Below are 15,260 nucleotides of genomic sequence, written 5' to 3'. Positions count from 1 at the left end.
CCCACATTACAGTGAAGCACTACTATACAATATAAAAAAATCATTCGTCCTCAAAATTCACCTCCACCTTAGTAAGCACACAGAGATAAGAATAAAAGAAAGAGATATACGATAAGTGATATGGTAAGAAAAGAAAAGGAAGAAAAGGAAAGAAAATGAGTAAAAATGAGATGGAAATATGGAATAGATACACTGAGTTTGAAAATTAAAGTATATGTTAGTGATATAAAATATTGATATTATAAGATATCTCTCTCTTTCTCTGAATATCACATAGGCACTCACACATATACAGACACATTGCTACTCCAGCTTTTTCTCTTGCCTCCTTCTCTCACAGCCTGTCAAGCCTGAATAATTAACTCCATCATTCCATTTTTAAAAATTGAGGTGGTTGCTTTGTTGTGTCCAAGTTAAAGCTATTCATATTGCTGCTGTCTGTCTATGAGCTAGCTTTCTCCAAATCCCCTCAGGTGTTGAAATTCTTAGTTTGATCCGTCCAACCATGATTCAAGGAGTACCATGATAGAAGAATTCGCCACTTGTTATATATTTAGTATTGGTTTTATTACTTGGACTCACCTATGGGAAGTATAAATGGTGGCATGAGGGAGGAAAATGTTCAATGAGCTTCATCACAGAAAGCTGCAATTTTGCTACATCTTACAACAGGTGAACTTTTGCATTAACTTTAACTAAAACAGGCATCATCTTCCCATGATAAGAGTTTTTTTCATTTTTTTCTTTTGATATGGAATCTCCAAACAAATAAGGTATTGCAGTTCACAGATTGAATGCTTATTAAGTATTCATCAACTGAGAAAGTTGAAGGCCCTTTCCTATAGTCTTGATTTCTCTGGAAATGATGTTCATGTCCAAGAGTCCATCCACACACAGTGATGCATCAAAAAGTTGCAAGATTAACTTGAAAATAAAATTCTGTTGGCTTGCACATGTCATTGAAATTTAAACTCCCATGTGGCCATGTCTTAGTGAAGGGTTATATTTTGATTTTCTTGGATCTGTACTTGAGCTTCATTAGTATATAGTTTACTATTTTTCTTTAGAATAGCCAAAAAAAGTCCTTTTCATTGAGCCTTGCTTTATTATGAACAAGGAGAAATAAGAACTTTTGTGTGCCTTAGTTTCTAGTAGCAGTAGATGAAGACCACTCTTACTTATGGGCCTGATCTTATTGTTGGCTTAGTCAGTGATACTTTCATTCCAAATAGAAAGACCACATAAATGCTTGCATCAAGTGTTCATTAACTCATGCTTCTTCAATGTGCCGGCAATATTTGATCATATTTTTGAACCTTTCAACACAAATTTTCTTTGACCTTTCCTTCTCCTACTTTTGGTTACTAAAATTTCCCCTGTTTTGACAAAATTACTCAAACAATTAACTAGTAGAGTTCTATATATGACCTGAGCATATGCAACAAAAAAGGTGCCTACAAAATCTTGCAAGATAATTTTAGCATTTGGTATGAAGCTTGTTATGACTGCTACTTTGGGATTTCATTCTATATGTGATTTCTTTAGTTTCTTCATTTTCAATGAAATTGATGGCAACCGAAATTGATTATGGAATTAGTTATCACCCTCTCGATCATAAGTTAGTATTTCACCCTTTCTTGTTTCTGGTTGTGCAAAGTAAATCAATAAAGAAGTAAAACAGACCAATATTAGCCACACCTTCACATGAACTCTATTAATTAACATTAGAAGCCTTTTTTTTCTTAATAGCTGATGCATTATTCAACTATGATGTGCTTTGAAGTTAAAGTCTTATGATAGTGAGGAAAAACTTAAACAAAGTATTAATTTCTTTTCCAGGCATGGGAACCAAAATTGAATATTCCATAAATCCTCTAGCATACTCAGTAGACTGCAAAAACTTCACTGTTGATGGTGTGGATGTTTGGGAGCATAATCTGAAGAAAGAACTTGCTTATAACAACAACCAGTGCAGTATTGGGATGGATAAATTGCAAGTTTCCATGGATAAGATGCTTGACAGAAACAATATAGAGTCCATCAAAAAGACCATGCAGATGCATGAGGAAATCTTCAAACACCAGGTATGAATATGATGTCAATGTTGGATGCTTTATCACAATACCTTCTCATCATAAGACTCCAAAATTTAGGTTGCCATATTCAATTTGTACCAGAAATGTTAAACCTCATAGGGTAGATCAAATGTCTTATTAGTCTTCTTTGGTTGTAAACTCATATTACCATTCCATATTGAATGTGTTGGAATAACAAATGTTAGAGTAACACATTGGTTGAATTCAAGGAGTTGGGTTAAATGGTTTCAATCCAAGAAAGGAACTTCTCCTTTATGCCAAATACTCTTCCTAGGCCCCAACAGAATGAGAGGCTTTCTCGATAATTGGAGCCACTGTGCAAAAAATTGCTAGTAATGTGCAATCATTATACTTTGATGCTGATGTCAAAGTCAATATAAAAGATCCTTTATTCTGTGACATCTGCATCTATGACCATATATTTATCATTCTATACGCTTCATTGACTATCTTTTTACAATTCCTAGCAGGCAAGATATTTAAAATTGGATCCGGCTTCCCTACCGTTAAATTTTCCTAAATTCACTTCAGTAACAGCTTCATAGATGCCTGGTCTCTTTAAATTTAAGTCGTCTGATCTTTTATCAAACAGTTACGGAGCAATGATTGCAGTGAATTTAGGAAAATCTAAATTTCATAGAATTATTATAGCCAATCTTTTTAGTACCTCTTATTATGTACCAATTATATTTTGATTTGTAGGTATGCAATAAGTTAACTGTTAAAAGTAGTTGGTAATTATGAGTATTTGGGATTTGTAGGTAAGGGAACTACACCGGGTATACAGTGTACAAAAGATGCTGATGGGTGAGCTCAAACAACATAAATTTTGGACCTCCATGAACAACATAGGTACAAACAATCCATATGTGGTTAAACAACAACAACAGCAAACAACACAAATTTCATATGGTACTGATTTCCATGTTGGAAGTTTGAGAGAGGATCTACATGTAAAGGAAGGGAGTGGAAGTTGTTCTGGAGAGAGGAACATAAAAAGGCAAAGAGATTTTGATCTTGAAAGGCCTGCTGCTGAGAGAGACATTTTTGCAAGAGGCTGTGATGAAGGTGAGGCAGGACCAAGCTCCTACACTGCATTTCAGAGTTGCAAAATAAGCAATGATGATGAAGACATGGAAGTGGATTTGAGTTTAAGTATAGGAGGAAGGAGCAGCCATGTTAAGAAGAAAAAACCTTATCTGCTTCCATTGGGATTCTCAGGCTCATCACCCATAGGGAAAACTAGGGAGTTCAATTCTTCTATCTCTTTTCAATCAGATAATAAAGTGGGAGATTGCAGTGACCCCACCACCCCCATGAGCAGCTCCAGTGTTACATTTGATCAAGAAAAAAGGGGGCCACATTGGCTTTCTCAAGGCTTAAAGCTTAAATAGTAGTTTGACTTGTTTCATAGTATCTTAATATCTTTCCTCTCAAATCTACATGGACCACTGAGTTTATATGGTTCATGTGTTTGAGTTTTTTACTTTATTCCAATAAATGGATAACTTATACACCCATTTCTGAGTGACCCTTTCTGTAAATAGGCAGACCTAGTTTGAATTGCTTCTTAAATTACTTTAATGTCCAACAGATTATTTTCAAACCTAAATCTATTGTAAAGGAAGAACCTGGTACTGCTTGGTGCTTTATGTGAATTTAAGTATAAAAGGAAAGTCCATTCTCAAAAGAAGCTAGTATCTGCACTAACAAATTTTCAGTACAATTCAGAAAATATAGTTTACAATTGGTCAACTAATTGTTGCATGTGAGTAACCCAAGTACATTCCTAATGTCAAGGTGTTTGGTATACACTAACACATCACAGCTGAGCCCCTGGCATTCATACATGAAATGAATTCTTTGCCCTAGGCAACATCATGATGGAGGAACTCCCAGCTGCCATCATTCTTTGTCTGCAATTGCGGCTGCAGCTTTATTGAACGCAGCAGCCAAGTACTCCGCAAGGCTTGGTTCGGAACTGAACATGACATGAGCAGCAGATGAACCCTCCTTTTTTGTGCTTACTGACTTTGAAGTTCAGGATTTTGAATTCTCAGGTGTAGGTGCAATGTAAAAAGAAGCAGTCACTGCATTCCATACTACAGGCTTCAAAAACTTCCATGGATCTTCAATCATGGAACTCTTGTAAAATTGTTCTGGGCCACTAGACCTGTCCTCGTTGGACCAGTGACCACGAGAACTCCGTCCTTGTCCACTACCCCTTCCTGAAACATGACTTCTGGTGTTCTGCCAGAAGCCCCTACCTCACCCTCGACTAGGACTTGGATAAGTACCACCACCTGATGGACGGAATGGTAAGTTATAGGGAGCAGGGCCTCTAGGTCCATTCCAAACCGGGTTTCTGTAGGCTGCTGGCAATACTTGACTTGGAGAAGGGGTCATCTACGGATTTGTTGATCCTGTTATTTCAAATCAATGAATGCAACTGTAAGAGGAAAAAGGAAAAGATAAATCTGGATGGCGATAAGACAACATGAGCGAAATTCCAGATAGTTAATATTAAAGATCATAACATTAAAATAACTTACAAAAGCAATGCTGCATGCATCAATCCACCCATTGTTAATACTACCTCCAGTCCTATTTATAAGCATGAAAGAGAAGAAATTTTTTTGTCCTTTTTATAAGAACCAAATGAAAGTTTGAGCTATATTAATTATTTTTTTCTCATGATGCCCTTATTAATTCTAACTTGTTAAATGTGTCTCATTAATTATTCTCTCTCTTTCCCACTTTCTAACACTAATAACAAAGGGTAATTTTGGAAGTTTATTTTGATTCAAGACATATTTAATGCATTTTATCTAGTTTAACTACATTTCTTAAACTACGTGAATTTTTTGTTGTTGCTTATAAATAGGGCCGGAGGTAGTATAAGATTGGGAATACATCAATTAAATTCTCCAAAAACCACTTAAATTAATATTCATACTTGACTCAATCAAGACCTTCTTTTAGAGACTAGACTTCATTATGGATTGGGTAAAACTTTTAAAATAATGCAGATAGTAGTCTATTGATGTAAATAATCTTGGGAGAACTACATTGATGTAAACTCAACATTTGAGGGGTTACTAAAAAAATAACCAAACACATGGCATATGAAAGGCAAGAAAGGAAGTTTGATGTTCAGATCAGTAAAAAAATAACCATAGACATAAAAAAAGTCAGGCGACTCATCTGGTGCGCCTTTTCGTAAAAGGACACAATCATCCTCGCCACAAGAGAGAACGTTTAGATGCAAATCATCATTGCATGAAGTGACGGGATTCACTTTCGTGAACCCTTGAGCTGATATTCGATGGGAGTTGATACTCCCAATACTACCCCAGATAGAACGCCATAAACACTTATCCTCAACCAAATGCACATTTGTCCGCCATTCTGACGAGGATAAACCTTCATTGGAAGAGAGAACAGAGTCAACAGAGCCGGCGGGGCCAGGCTCATCAAGAATCGAGGGAGAATCATGAATTACGATGACAGATGGTGAAGAAATTTCCCCGCCTGATGAAGGGGAGGAAAGTTCTAACGAAGACACGCTAACACTATTCAAAGACATACTGGGTAGTCTCATGAGAGGGTAAAACAGGTTTAAAGAAAGAAGATGAACAGATTCAAGAACGATGGAAAGAAAACAACAAAACAAGAAAGAAATGTGTGAAGAACTCACCGGAGGAGGGGACATGAGATTGGGTGATGAGAGCGTCGGCTAAAGAGAAACACCGCGCAATGACGACGGCCGGAGCAAGCAGATCGAATCAAAAATCGGGAGAAAATGGTTTTTTCAGAAAAAGAGTAAGAGCAGTAACTTTGTAGAAAGTGAAAGTGAAGAAGAAAAAGGGGAGAGGTTTTATAGTTGAGGAAAGAAGAGAGAGAACGAGTGGGAAAGAGTACGAACCGACGGGAATTTTGAAAAAATTTGAAAAATTTGAAAAAAAAATTGAAAGGTGAAAATGCATCCCACGATCCAAGGTCTTCCCCAAACAAGGCAACTCCTCGAGACGCACGCACACACAGATTACATTCATTGCTAATGATGACAAAATCCGGGAAAAGGGGAATGCGTGTGTCAATGAAAAAGATCCGATTGACGTTTGATTGACATCAGATTGAAAATCGCCAGGCATGCAACAACACGTCGATATAAGAGAATGATTCACGCCACCAAAAGGGGGCGGTGCATACATAATGGCGATAATATCATCAAGGAAGAAGAACGGCCAAATTTCTTACTAGGGCGGTGCTAACAGTGGCCAGTGGGCGTTGGAACCATCGGAGGACACGATAAAGACATTTCGATTCAAGAGTCTTGAACCTCATATCTTGGGGGCTTGTGGACTGGGCGGGCCATGAGCCACCTCATGCCCGCCCATGACACTCATGGATTAGGGCGATACATCGGTCTGGCAAAGGTCATAGGCGACAATGGGTGATCTAAGGGTCTATTGTCTTACCGGTGGTCCCATCTGCGAGCTGGAAGATTCTTTTGGATTTGTCATATCTGCATAGGGATTTGGGCCTTGTTTGTAAAGACCCAAATATAGGAATAATCTAGATGATGACCACACCCTCTATAAAAGGGAGGTTTTTACCTTGTATCTAACAACTTTACTATCATTAATGAGAATATTTCATTTTTATTACATCATGTCTATATTTGTGCTCTGCTAGGGTTTCCTTATTGTACCTTTCTTACCTAAGATAATCCTAGTACAGAACACTACTAAAAAGTGTCAGAATTGAAGGCAGTTGAAGTCCTTATTCCAGTATGCATTGATGTATATGAGTTACATCAGCTTAAATTAGGTAGTTATGTGAATCTATAGACTCTAATGATCAGCCATGCATGATTAGGTAGTTATTGAAATTCATCTCATACCAGTGACAAGTAAACAGTAATGGAAAGCAGTACCTGAATGTGGTGATGAAAATTGTGCCATAGGAGAACCACCAATATTTAGAGGAGGGAAACAACCCTGTGAAGACTGGATATTAACATTGCTCCGTTTGTTAGATGAGAATGCACTCATTGGATCTGTATAAAAGTCAAATCTAGGAGAAGCATGTGATTTATCTGGCTAGCACAGTTGAAGGAGCTTCAATCAGAGGATTTAAGAGAAAACCAGGCATCCCAGAACCTTGGACACCACAATCCCAATACTTTCAACCTTGGATTTAAGAGAATGCACTCATTGGTTTGTTTTCCTTTGGACCTATTACAATCTGATCCGTCCATCTAATTTTAATTAAAATCGATGACTGCAAATAAAAGTTCACCGTTTCTGTTAAGTGGCAATTTGAGGAGGATGCGTGATTCTAGTTGTATTGAGTTTCCATTTATGTTTAACCAGATGAAATGAAAGTGGTCTAATTTAGCCATTGTTGTTCTATTTTCAGTTCTAAAGAAAACGAAACAAAAACAAAAACAAAAACAATTGGCTTACATATAGAATCAACTTTGACCTACGAGAACGAGAATGCGGGAGACATTTGGGCATTTAGCCTTCACCGCACCAAGATCGAAATTGTGATAGCAATTTAATAAACCAAAAGAAATAACCCAGATAATATGACCTGTCAACCATTCTGTTACATTCCTTTAGATTGTAAAATATTCTTCAAGAATGTATTCATTTGCCAATAACATTTAGTAACAAACAATTTATAGGGATTTAACAACCCAAAAATCTACGTGGATTCCAAAGGAATCCCTGAGTCTGGACCATTCAACTCAACGTGAAAATCTGTTGAATTGTAGGCTGTAATTTCGATCTTCCATGGCAACAACTATGGACAACACTCTTTGGAGCATATAGCAGTGAGAACACTAGTCTTCTATTACAGGGGGGGAAGTTCAATAAAATTCTATCTAACACGAGTTCATCCTTACAACAGACTTAAATGGAACATGAAGAGGCAAAATTACAGAGACACTTTCCTTTCATAATCCACAAATCTTGCAACAGGCTACCTGCAGATAAGTCACTCCTACAATGTTAGTCAGACATTTAATGAATCAATACATGTATGAAGGACAAAGCAGAAATCAGATTAAGAGCAGAACTAAATAATGATTCTTCAATTGCTGAATAATCATATATCAAGAATCAGGAATCAAACTTGAAGAGCGCATAATGGTCAAACAAGATATAACCAAAATTTCGGAGTGATGAACTATAGGTAGATATATCTCATCTTAAGCAATAATATGCAGTAATCTGGTGAGAGTAACAACTCAATTTAAAACTTGCATTAAAAGTTACAAGTGTTATTTAATTCTATCTCTTAAACCTGATCTCAATTTTCACAGTACAAATAAAAGAAACATGTCCGACTAAAAAAGTTAAGAGAATAATTTCAAGTTTTTGTATCCAACGCATAGTAGTCAATCCCGGATAGCGGCGCGTAGCGGCCGACCCCAAAAGTGGGATAGCGGGATAGCGCATAGCGGGATGGCCGCTATTCTGATTTTTCATATATAATTTTATATAATTAATAGTATAATAGTATATACATATAATAACTAAAAAATGATAAATATAACTTAAAATTCATAACCTGATGAAATGATAGAGAGGATAGGAGGATCTTCCAGCACCAAAGGTAACAAAATGAATTGATTGAGAATGGAAAAATAAAGAGGAAAAGAAAGGAAAGAAAAATAGAGGAATATAAAGATAACAAAAAACAGAGCATAACAGAGGCCCAAGGGAAACAGGGGCAGTGGTCGCCGGAGATTGGTTGAAAGTCACCGCACAGTGGTCGCCGGAAGTGGGCGGTGCTTGTCGGAGGTCGGGTGGTGGCCATGGGTGCTGATCGACGGTGGCTGAAGGAGGTCGCATCGCACAATGACCAGATTCGCAGAAGAAAGTGAAACGTGCGTTTCATTTATTCAGAATGAAATACCAAAAGTACCCTCAAAGTTTAACCTAATTGTAAAAATTCAAGGGCAATTTAGTCTTTTACGTGAGTTCCTCTTCTCTTCTCCCTGTCGCGCCGCGATCTGGTGCGATTGACCGCGATTTCGGCCGCGAATCGCGCCGCGACAGCAATCCGCGACGCGATTGTTTCAGAATCGCGGGGAGGGGCCGCGACGCGACGCGACGGCGCTATAGCGGCGCGATTTGCCGCGATTGACTACTATGATCCAACGTTGGTAGAATAATGAAATTTAAGGCTTATGTCATTCTTTTATGTAGTTATGTTAAAAGACAGTTGAAATATATCAATTTGTGGTTATTACCTGTACAGGACCCAGAACACAACAATGATTTTTCACCTGCTGCCCTGAAGAACTTTCCGGGGATCAAGCTGCCCACTACAATAACTAGAGGGAACGGCAGAAAGCTCTAGTCTTCCTTTCCATTCTTCTCCAGGTTTCAAAGTGATAGGTTTTTCAATAGCAGCAGCCTCTACACAAAGCATATGCTTATACTCATCATCACCAAAATCGGCCAGAGCCTTTGCTTTCTTGTCCCAAGGGTTCCACACCACTGGATAACAAATATGAAAAAAAAAATGATTAGACAGACAGCCACTTAAATATGAAGTTACAACATATGTAATAATATAGTTGGTTCAGAGTTGTTTAGTTGTTGTCAGATGAAGCTATAGTTTCATGCTTCAATTCTCCCATTACTACTGGCTGTAAAAAACCTACATGAATAGATTTCAACCCGAGATAAAACATCCCCAACTAAGATATTCGAAGGTATTCAAGTTGGATTGGACAATGTCATTGCTTGCTTAAACCATGTTGCTGGCAAGACTCACCTTCACCGTATAGTTACTCGGTATATCGTTCTTACAAACATGATGGAAGACTTTAGACATGAAAGTTAGAACAGATATGTATTTAATGCTCTGCCAAGAAACCTGGCTTTTCACTTTACCTCATCCACTCATCTATTTCCACATACATAAGTACAAATTTATTTTCTTAAAATCATAAACTTGAATAATAGAAGCACGAATCAGTATACTTTTGAGAAGCACAAACTTGGAATATAAAATGATCCTGATAATACTTACCAGCATCAGGAAGGCCATCTTTAAGCAAAACAAATGTTCTCTTCTTTTCATGATCAATAATTGCAATCTTTGTGGGAGTGCTAACATATATCTTGTCAACCTATCATATCAAGAAAAAGAGAAGCATCAGATTATACTCCACAAAGCCTGTGAAACATCATCAGTACATCGAATTGGCAGCACACGTGGTTAGAATGACTCAGGTATTTGGACAAAAATAATTTAAATTTTGTAAATAAGTAAAAAAGTTAAAACCATATTTAGAAACTATACATTGTTCTAACGCTCTAAATAATGAGTAGTCCTCACTCTCGTTTTTTGTAAAATAAAACTTATAATCTAGATTTAAATCATTTATTTGGATGAGAAACAAAGATAAATAATTGATTTCTTTCAATATTTTCAATTTACCTAAGTAATTCCATATCCTACATTTAATACCAGGATCTGAGCTTCCTAAAACAAAATAGAAGGGAAAAACAAACTTACTTCTGATTCAAATGTTAAAGCATCCCCCTGTTCAGTAAAGCGCTCCTTGTTCTGCAAGAAGTCAAGATAATCCAGGGTTTCTAATCCCTCTACCCGAACTTCACTGAACACATTGAAATAAATTAGTTAGATACTCTATCCATAATGATGATGATGATAAATTCAAGGTACACATAGTAAACAAAAAGAAGCCAATTAGAAAAAGTAGGTCAAATTAGCATATAAAATAAAGGAAAACAAAACATCTATGTGGAACTGTATCTCAACCCAAAGATACAACAGCAACAACAAAAACTAAGCCTTGTCCCACAATGTCGAGTCGACTAAATCCGGACTGTTTGATGCCCATGATCTCAATCAAAAAGTGAATTTTTGGTAAAAACAATTTCGGTGATGCCTTTTTTTAACGGATTTTCCAATAGTTTTCCTCTGCCTTTCTGTTTAAACCCAAAACCCTTATAAAGGCATCCAAAGCTATCCACTCTCTCCCACGTACGCCATCAAATTAAAAGCCCCTATAATAATGCTTTGAGATCCCTTTCTAGCGTAAATTCACCTTTGGTTCTAATGAGATGAAAAACTTATGGATCTGCACTCTGGACTACTGAAATAACCGGTCATTACAAGCTTGGTTACAATATCCCCCCATTGATAGCATATTAATTTGAATTTTCTTTACAAAATTCATGAAATGTTATCAGTCATCCCTGAAAGTAAGACCAAGTGTCATGATCTACAAAGGGAATAGAGAAAAGGAAAGAACGAGTTGTTGAACAACTGAAAAATGAACAGAAGAGAGAGAAGTACTCTTCCAAGGATTTACCCTTCTACTGTATACCACTACTTATTTGAGTCTCAACTAACTAACTAACCAAACTAATCGCAACTACTTTATCTCCATTTTATTCTACCCTTCTATCCTATCAATACCACTCCCTTCAAGGGAAACTTCATCCACAAGGTCGAAAGTAGCCAGCCAACAATGATCACATTACTAGGTTTCTGAAATCTTCCAGCACAACACCCCTCTTCATCCCCTTGCTGTCAATACCTTATAAATACATCCACCAACCAAGCATACGTGTAAGCTCACCCATCCTTTAAATACTCTTCTTGGTTGTAACTGGTGGTGCTTCCATCTTTTTGTCCTCGCCATTGAGCCCTTGCCTCTTCATCAACCACTGTAGCATCTTTTTTAACTTAGAAATGCTGGATTCCAATCAGTGCGCAGGTTTCCTCTTTCAAGAACACCCCTACTTTCTCCATTTCTTTCCAACAAGAGATCTGGCAGGTCTGATCAATTTGTCAGGAATCCACAATGGGAATAGAGAAAAGGACAGAACAAGGAGAGAAATCTGTCCTCCAAGATGACCTTGTACAGCTGAGCCACTGCTGTTTTTCCCAAACAAACAAATCTGATTCCCCCTATTTATTTAATAGGGTCTCTCCTCAACTAACTAACCTAACTTATCCTAACAACTTTAACTCTCTTCTATTCTACCATGCTATCCTAAGCAAGGTCGCAAGGAAAAAGACAGCAAGTTGATAGAAGTGACTACTGTTAAACCATAAATAAAAAACCAAAACGGTAATATTAAACTGAGATATTGAAGAGTGTGACAAACAGGTTTCAAGCACTAACCTTATGTCTGATACAGAGAAATATGTATGATGAGCAACAGTGAATGAAAATGGCTTCCCATCACTGCTTGTGTTCCGAACCCGAGATGTCAACATCAGATCTCCTCCAGGTCCCAAAGCTACCCGAAGACGGTATTCAAAACTATATACAAATTGAAAGGGCATGTGATTAGAAACATAATATAAACAATTCAGATTATGAAATAAAGAGATTGAAGTTAAATAAGGTAGTAAAATAATACCGGTATACATAGGTAACAAAATGCTGAATGTCTTCTATAAATACCTGTGAGGCCAAATCTTCATGTCTTCTTCAGAGGGCTTGAGAATCAAATCAACAAAGGCTTTGTTCAAAGTATTGGTTGAAAAAGGTGAAGGGTCATTGTCAATGGTCCAGAACCGATTTCTAGCAAATCCATGTGAGTCAAGGGTGCCAAGGCTTCCAAACTGCAAACACAAAGCAAAATTCTTTGAGCAGGTCATCTAGAATGATGAAAATTACAAATGCAATGTTTGGAAGCCCAATTAAAGTTTGGAATATTATTGACAAAATGATCGTAGAATGTTCAATTTCATGACTTCAATTCAATTGATTTAATTGATATCTAGGATCTCCGTACAATTGCTGATTTAGTTTAATCAAGACAGCAGTCAAGTTGGGATTTGGGAATGGGGATTAAGTTGTGTCTGTCTATTTATGGGATTTTCTTTAATTTGTTTTAGTGATTTGGAATTTTAATTATTCTTATTTGTGGATGGATTCAGTTGTTGACTATTACCCCAACTTTCTGACTAGTCGAAGTCATGTAATGTGCTGAGCTATCAAAAGATAAGAACCATTATTATTGCAGCAAGTTGTTCTTTTCTTGGTTGTCTGTCTTCTCATTTTCTAGTCAATTATGGTCCACATTCCCTAATTTATTCTCCTCAGTCAAACATAAAAAATTAATCCCCATTGGAAATTCAACTGTTCCTTTTTCAAACTTGTCCTAAATTCATCAAAAGTAAAAAAATAAAGCCCAATTGTACTACTGTTTGTAGAACCCAAGCAGCCACCTGAACCCCATCCTACTGCCTTTAAATCACCCTCTATAACATATCCAAAATGAGCTTTTACCCTGTAAAATGCTAATATGATTACTTGAAAGTCGAGACACGGTTGTTTTAATTTTCTGGCAGGAATGTGATAAATAATCTTGGATTCATGTACAGCAGTAAAATACTAAGAACATTGGAGCTTAAGTCTCAATTGCATGAACCATTAACACTTTCACCTCACATCTCTATTCTCTCCTCTTCCCCACTTTTTAAACTCTTCCCAAAACAGCATTAAGTCGAAATTAATCATGGAAAACCGAAATAGTTAAGAAGTAGCACATACTTGTGGGAAGCATATCGGAATCCCTCCACGAATTGCCTTTGGAGGCTTAAACATAGCCTGCACAAGGAACAAGATAATAAATTAAACCAAGATGGATCATAATTTGTCCAACCAACACGCAAGTCGGAGTCGAAAATTTTCCAAAAAACCATAGTCACAAAGAAGTCACCGTTTTACCGCTATCAAAGCAAAGATTAACACAAGGAACTCATAAAACATTTCACACATAAAAATTAAACGCGAGATAGAAAGAAACTCATGCATTTCCAATCCGATTCGCGATTCGGCGACATTAAACCCCCTAGTTCAGGTAGTAAAATTCGGTATCAATGTTTGTAAATTGTAAAAGCAAACAAAGATCCCAAACTACCTACAGCAAGATAGAAAGAAACTCATGCATTCTCAAGCCGATTCGGACATTAAACCCCGTAGTTCAGGTAGTAAAATTCGGTATCAATGTTTGCGAATTGTAAAAGCAAACCATAAGATCCCAAACTATCTACAGATCCTATAGATATTAGAAACCAAAAGTCACTTCTTCTAATCACTCAATACATTGATAGCAATTAGCAAACCAAGCCTTTGCAGAGTGCAAAATAACTGAGATCTAAATATGCAACTAGTGTTTCTTGTTTCACCTTCTATCTTCACAGCATATAATTGAAATTGAAACCAAATTAACGCACAGAGAGATGAAACCACACACCTTGCTACTGAGAAAAAGCAATTCCTCGCCATGGTCGTTCTTCCAAGAAGTCACCTGACCGCCGTACAGGTACACCTGCAGATCACAAGAAAACGAACGAAATTCCACGAGAATCAGAATCAAAAGCTAGATCGCGCTAGATCCAGATCGAACAAGATCACAAAACCAGAAAATCAAAGCAATCAAAAATAACGATAACCGTAATGAGAATCGAATCGGTGATGAAATCGAACCTCGGCGGAGGAACCACGAGACTCGCGGAGGAGAACCTTATCGAGACCATTGACACCTTTGGTTAACACAAAGGAAGGAGAAGGTGCAGGAGCTTTTTCGTTTTCGTTGCTCATGTTCTTCTTCTTCTTCTTCTTCTTCTTCTTCTTCTTCTTCTTCAGTCCACTGAGTTTCTTTCTCTTCTTTCTCTCTCTAGTAACTAACTAACTACTGGTTGTTATGGTTGTGATATTTATAGGATAAGTAACAACACTCATCTTCTTGTTCTACTTCAACGCCGAATCTTCCACGCTACGCTTTTTCTTTCCTTTTTCTTTCTCAGACACTCTCCCCCAGATATACGCATTCTTTCTTGACTCTTGTTGCAATGCTGTGCTGCACTTGCAGCTTTTCTTTTTCTATTTTTTTTTTCTCCATAATTAATTGAGATTAATTCATTTTTTAAAATTTAACTGTCTTTTCTCTACTTACTAAAAACAAGACTGTCTTTTCAGTATTAATTAATTAATACTGAAAATACATATGTTAATAATGCCGAAGCAACTGAAGGAGGAAAATTATCTCACCAACTAGCATTGGAAAACTCCACTGTCGTTGAGGCCAGCATATGAGCAATCTTATTCTCACCCCTCTTTACATGCACTAATTGGAAAGAAAC

At 37.1% G+C, this 15,260-nt stretch overlaps 3 protein-coding genes across 3 annotated transcripts; 1 reads left to right on the top strand and 2 right to left on the bottom strand.

Annotated features, from left to right (window-relative positions):
* The first annotated feature begins 260 nt into the window (after positions 1 to 260).
* LOC130723407 (uncharacterized) lies at positions 261 to 3,674 on the top strand. Its single transcript, XM_057574448.1, has 3 exons — positions 261 to 672; positions 1,840 to 2,084; positions 2,858 to 3,674. The coding sequence occupies exons 2-3, from the start codon at positions 1,842 to 1,844 to the stop codon at positions 3,488 to 3,490; spliced, it is 876 nt and encodes a 291-aa protein (XP_057430431.1). The 5' UTR covers positions 261 to 672; positions 1,840 to 1,841; the 3' UTR covers positions 3,491 to 3,674.
* A 142-nt stretch (positions 3,675 to 3,816) lies between these two features.
* Positions 3,817 to 7,567, bottom strand: LOC130725596 (protein SICKLE-like). Its single transcript, XM_057576813.1, is given in 4 exon segments — positions 3,817 to 4,359; positions 5,405 to 5,627; positions 7,036 to 7,184; positions 7,186 to 7,567. Coding segments are annotated over 4 exon segments (663 nt in total). The 5' UTR covers positions 7,254 to 7,567; the 3' UTR covers positions 3,817 to 4,136.
* Positions 7,568 to 7,693: 126 nt separating this feature from the next.
* Positions 7,694 to 14,973, bottom strand: LOC130723406 (putative glucose-6-phosphate 1-epimerase). Its single transcript, XM_057574446.1, has 9 exons — positions 14,605 to 14,973; positions 14,372 to 14,446; positions 13,666 to 13,722; positions 12,571 to 12,731; positions 12,286 to 12,426; positions 10,644 to 10,746; positions 10,155 to 10,254; positions 9,367 to 9,616; positions 7,694 to 8,094 (listed from the first exon to the last, which is right to left on the bottom strand). Exons 1-8 carry the CDS (start codon positions 14,716 to 14,718, stop codon positions 9,399 to 9,401), a joined length of 969 nt encoding a protein of 322 aa, XP_057430429.1. The 5' UTR covers positions 14,719 to 14,973; the 3' UTR covers positions 7,694 to 8,094; positions 9,367 to 9,398.
* Positions 14,974 to 15,260: the final 287 nt, after the last annotated feature.

Source organism: Lotus japonicus, chromosome 6, assembly GCF_012489685.1.
Source record: "Lotus japonicus ecotype B-129 chromosome 6, LjGifu_v1.2".
NCBI lineage: Eukaryota > Viridiplantae > Streptophyta > Magnoliopsida > Fabales > Fabaceae > Lotus > Lotus japonicus.
The sequence above is the reverse complement of the archived record's forward strand: the minus strand, read 5'-3'. Positions and strand labels throughout refer to the sequence as shown.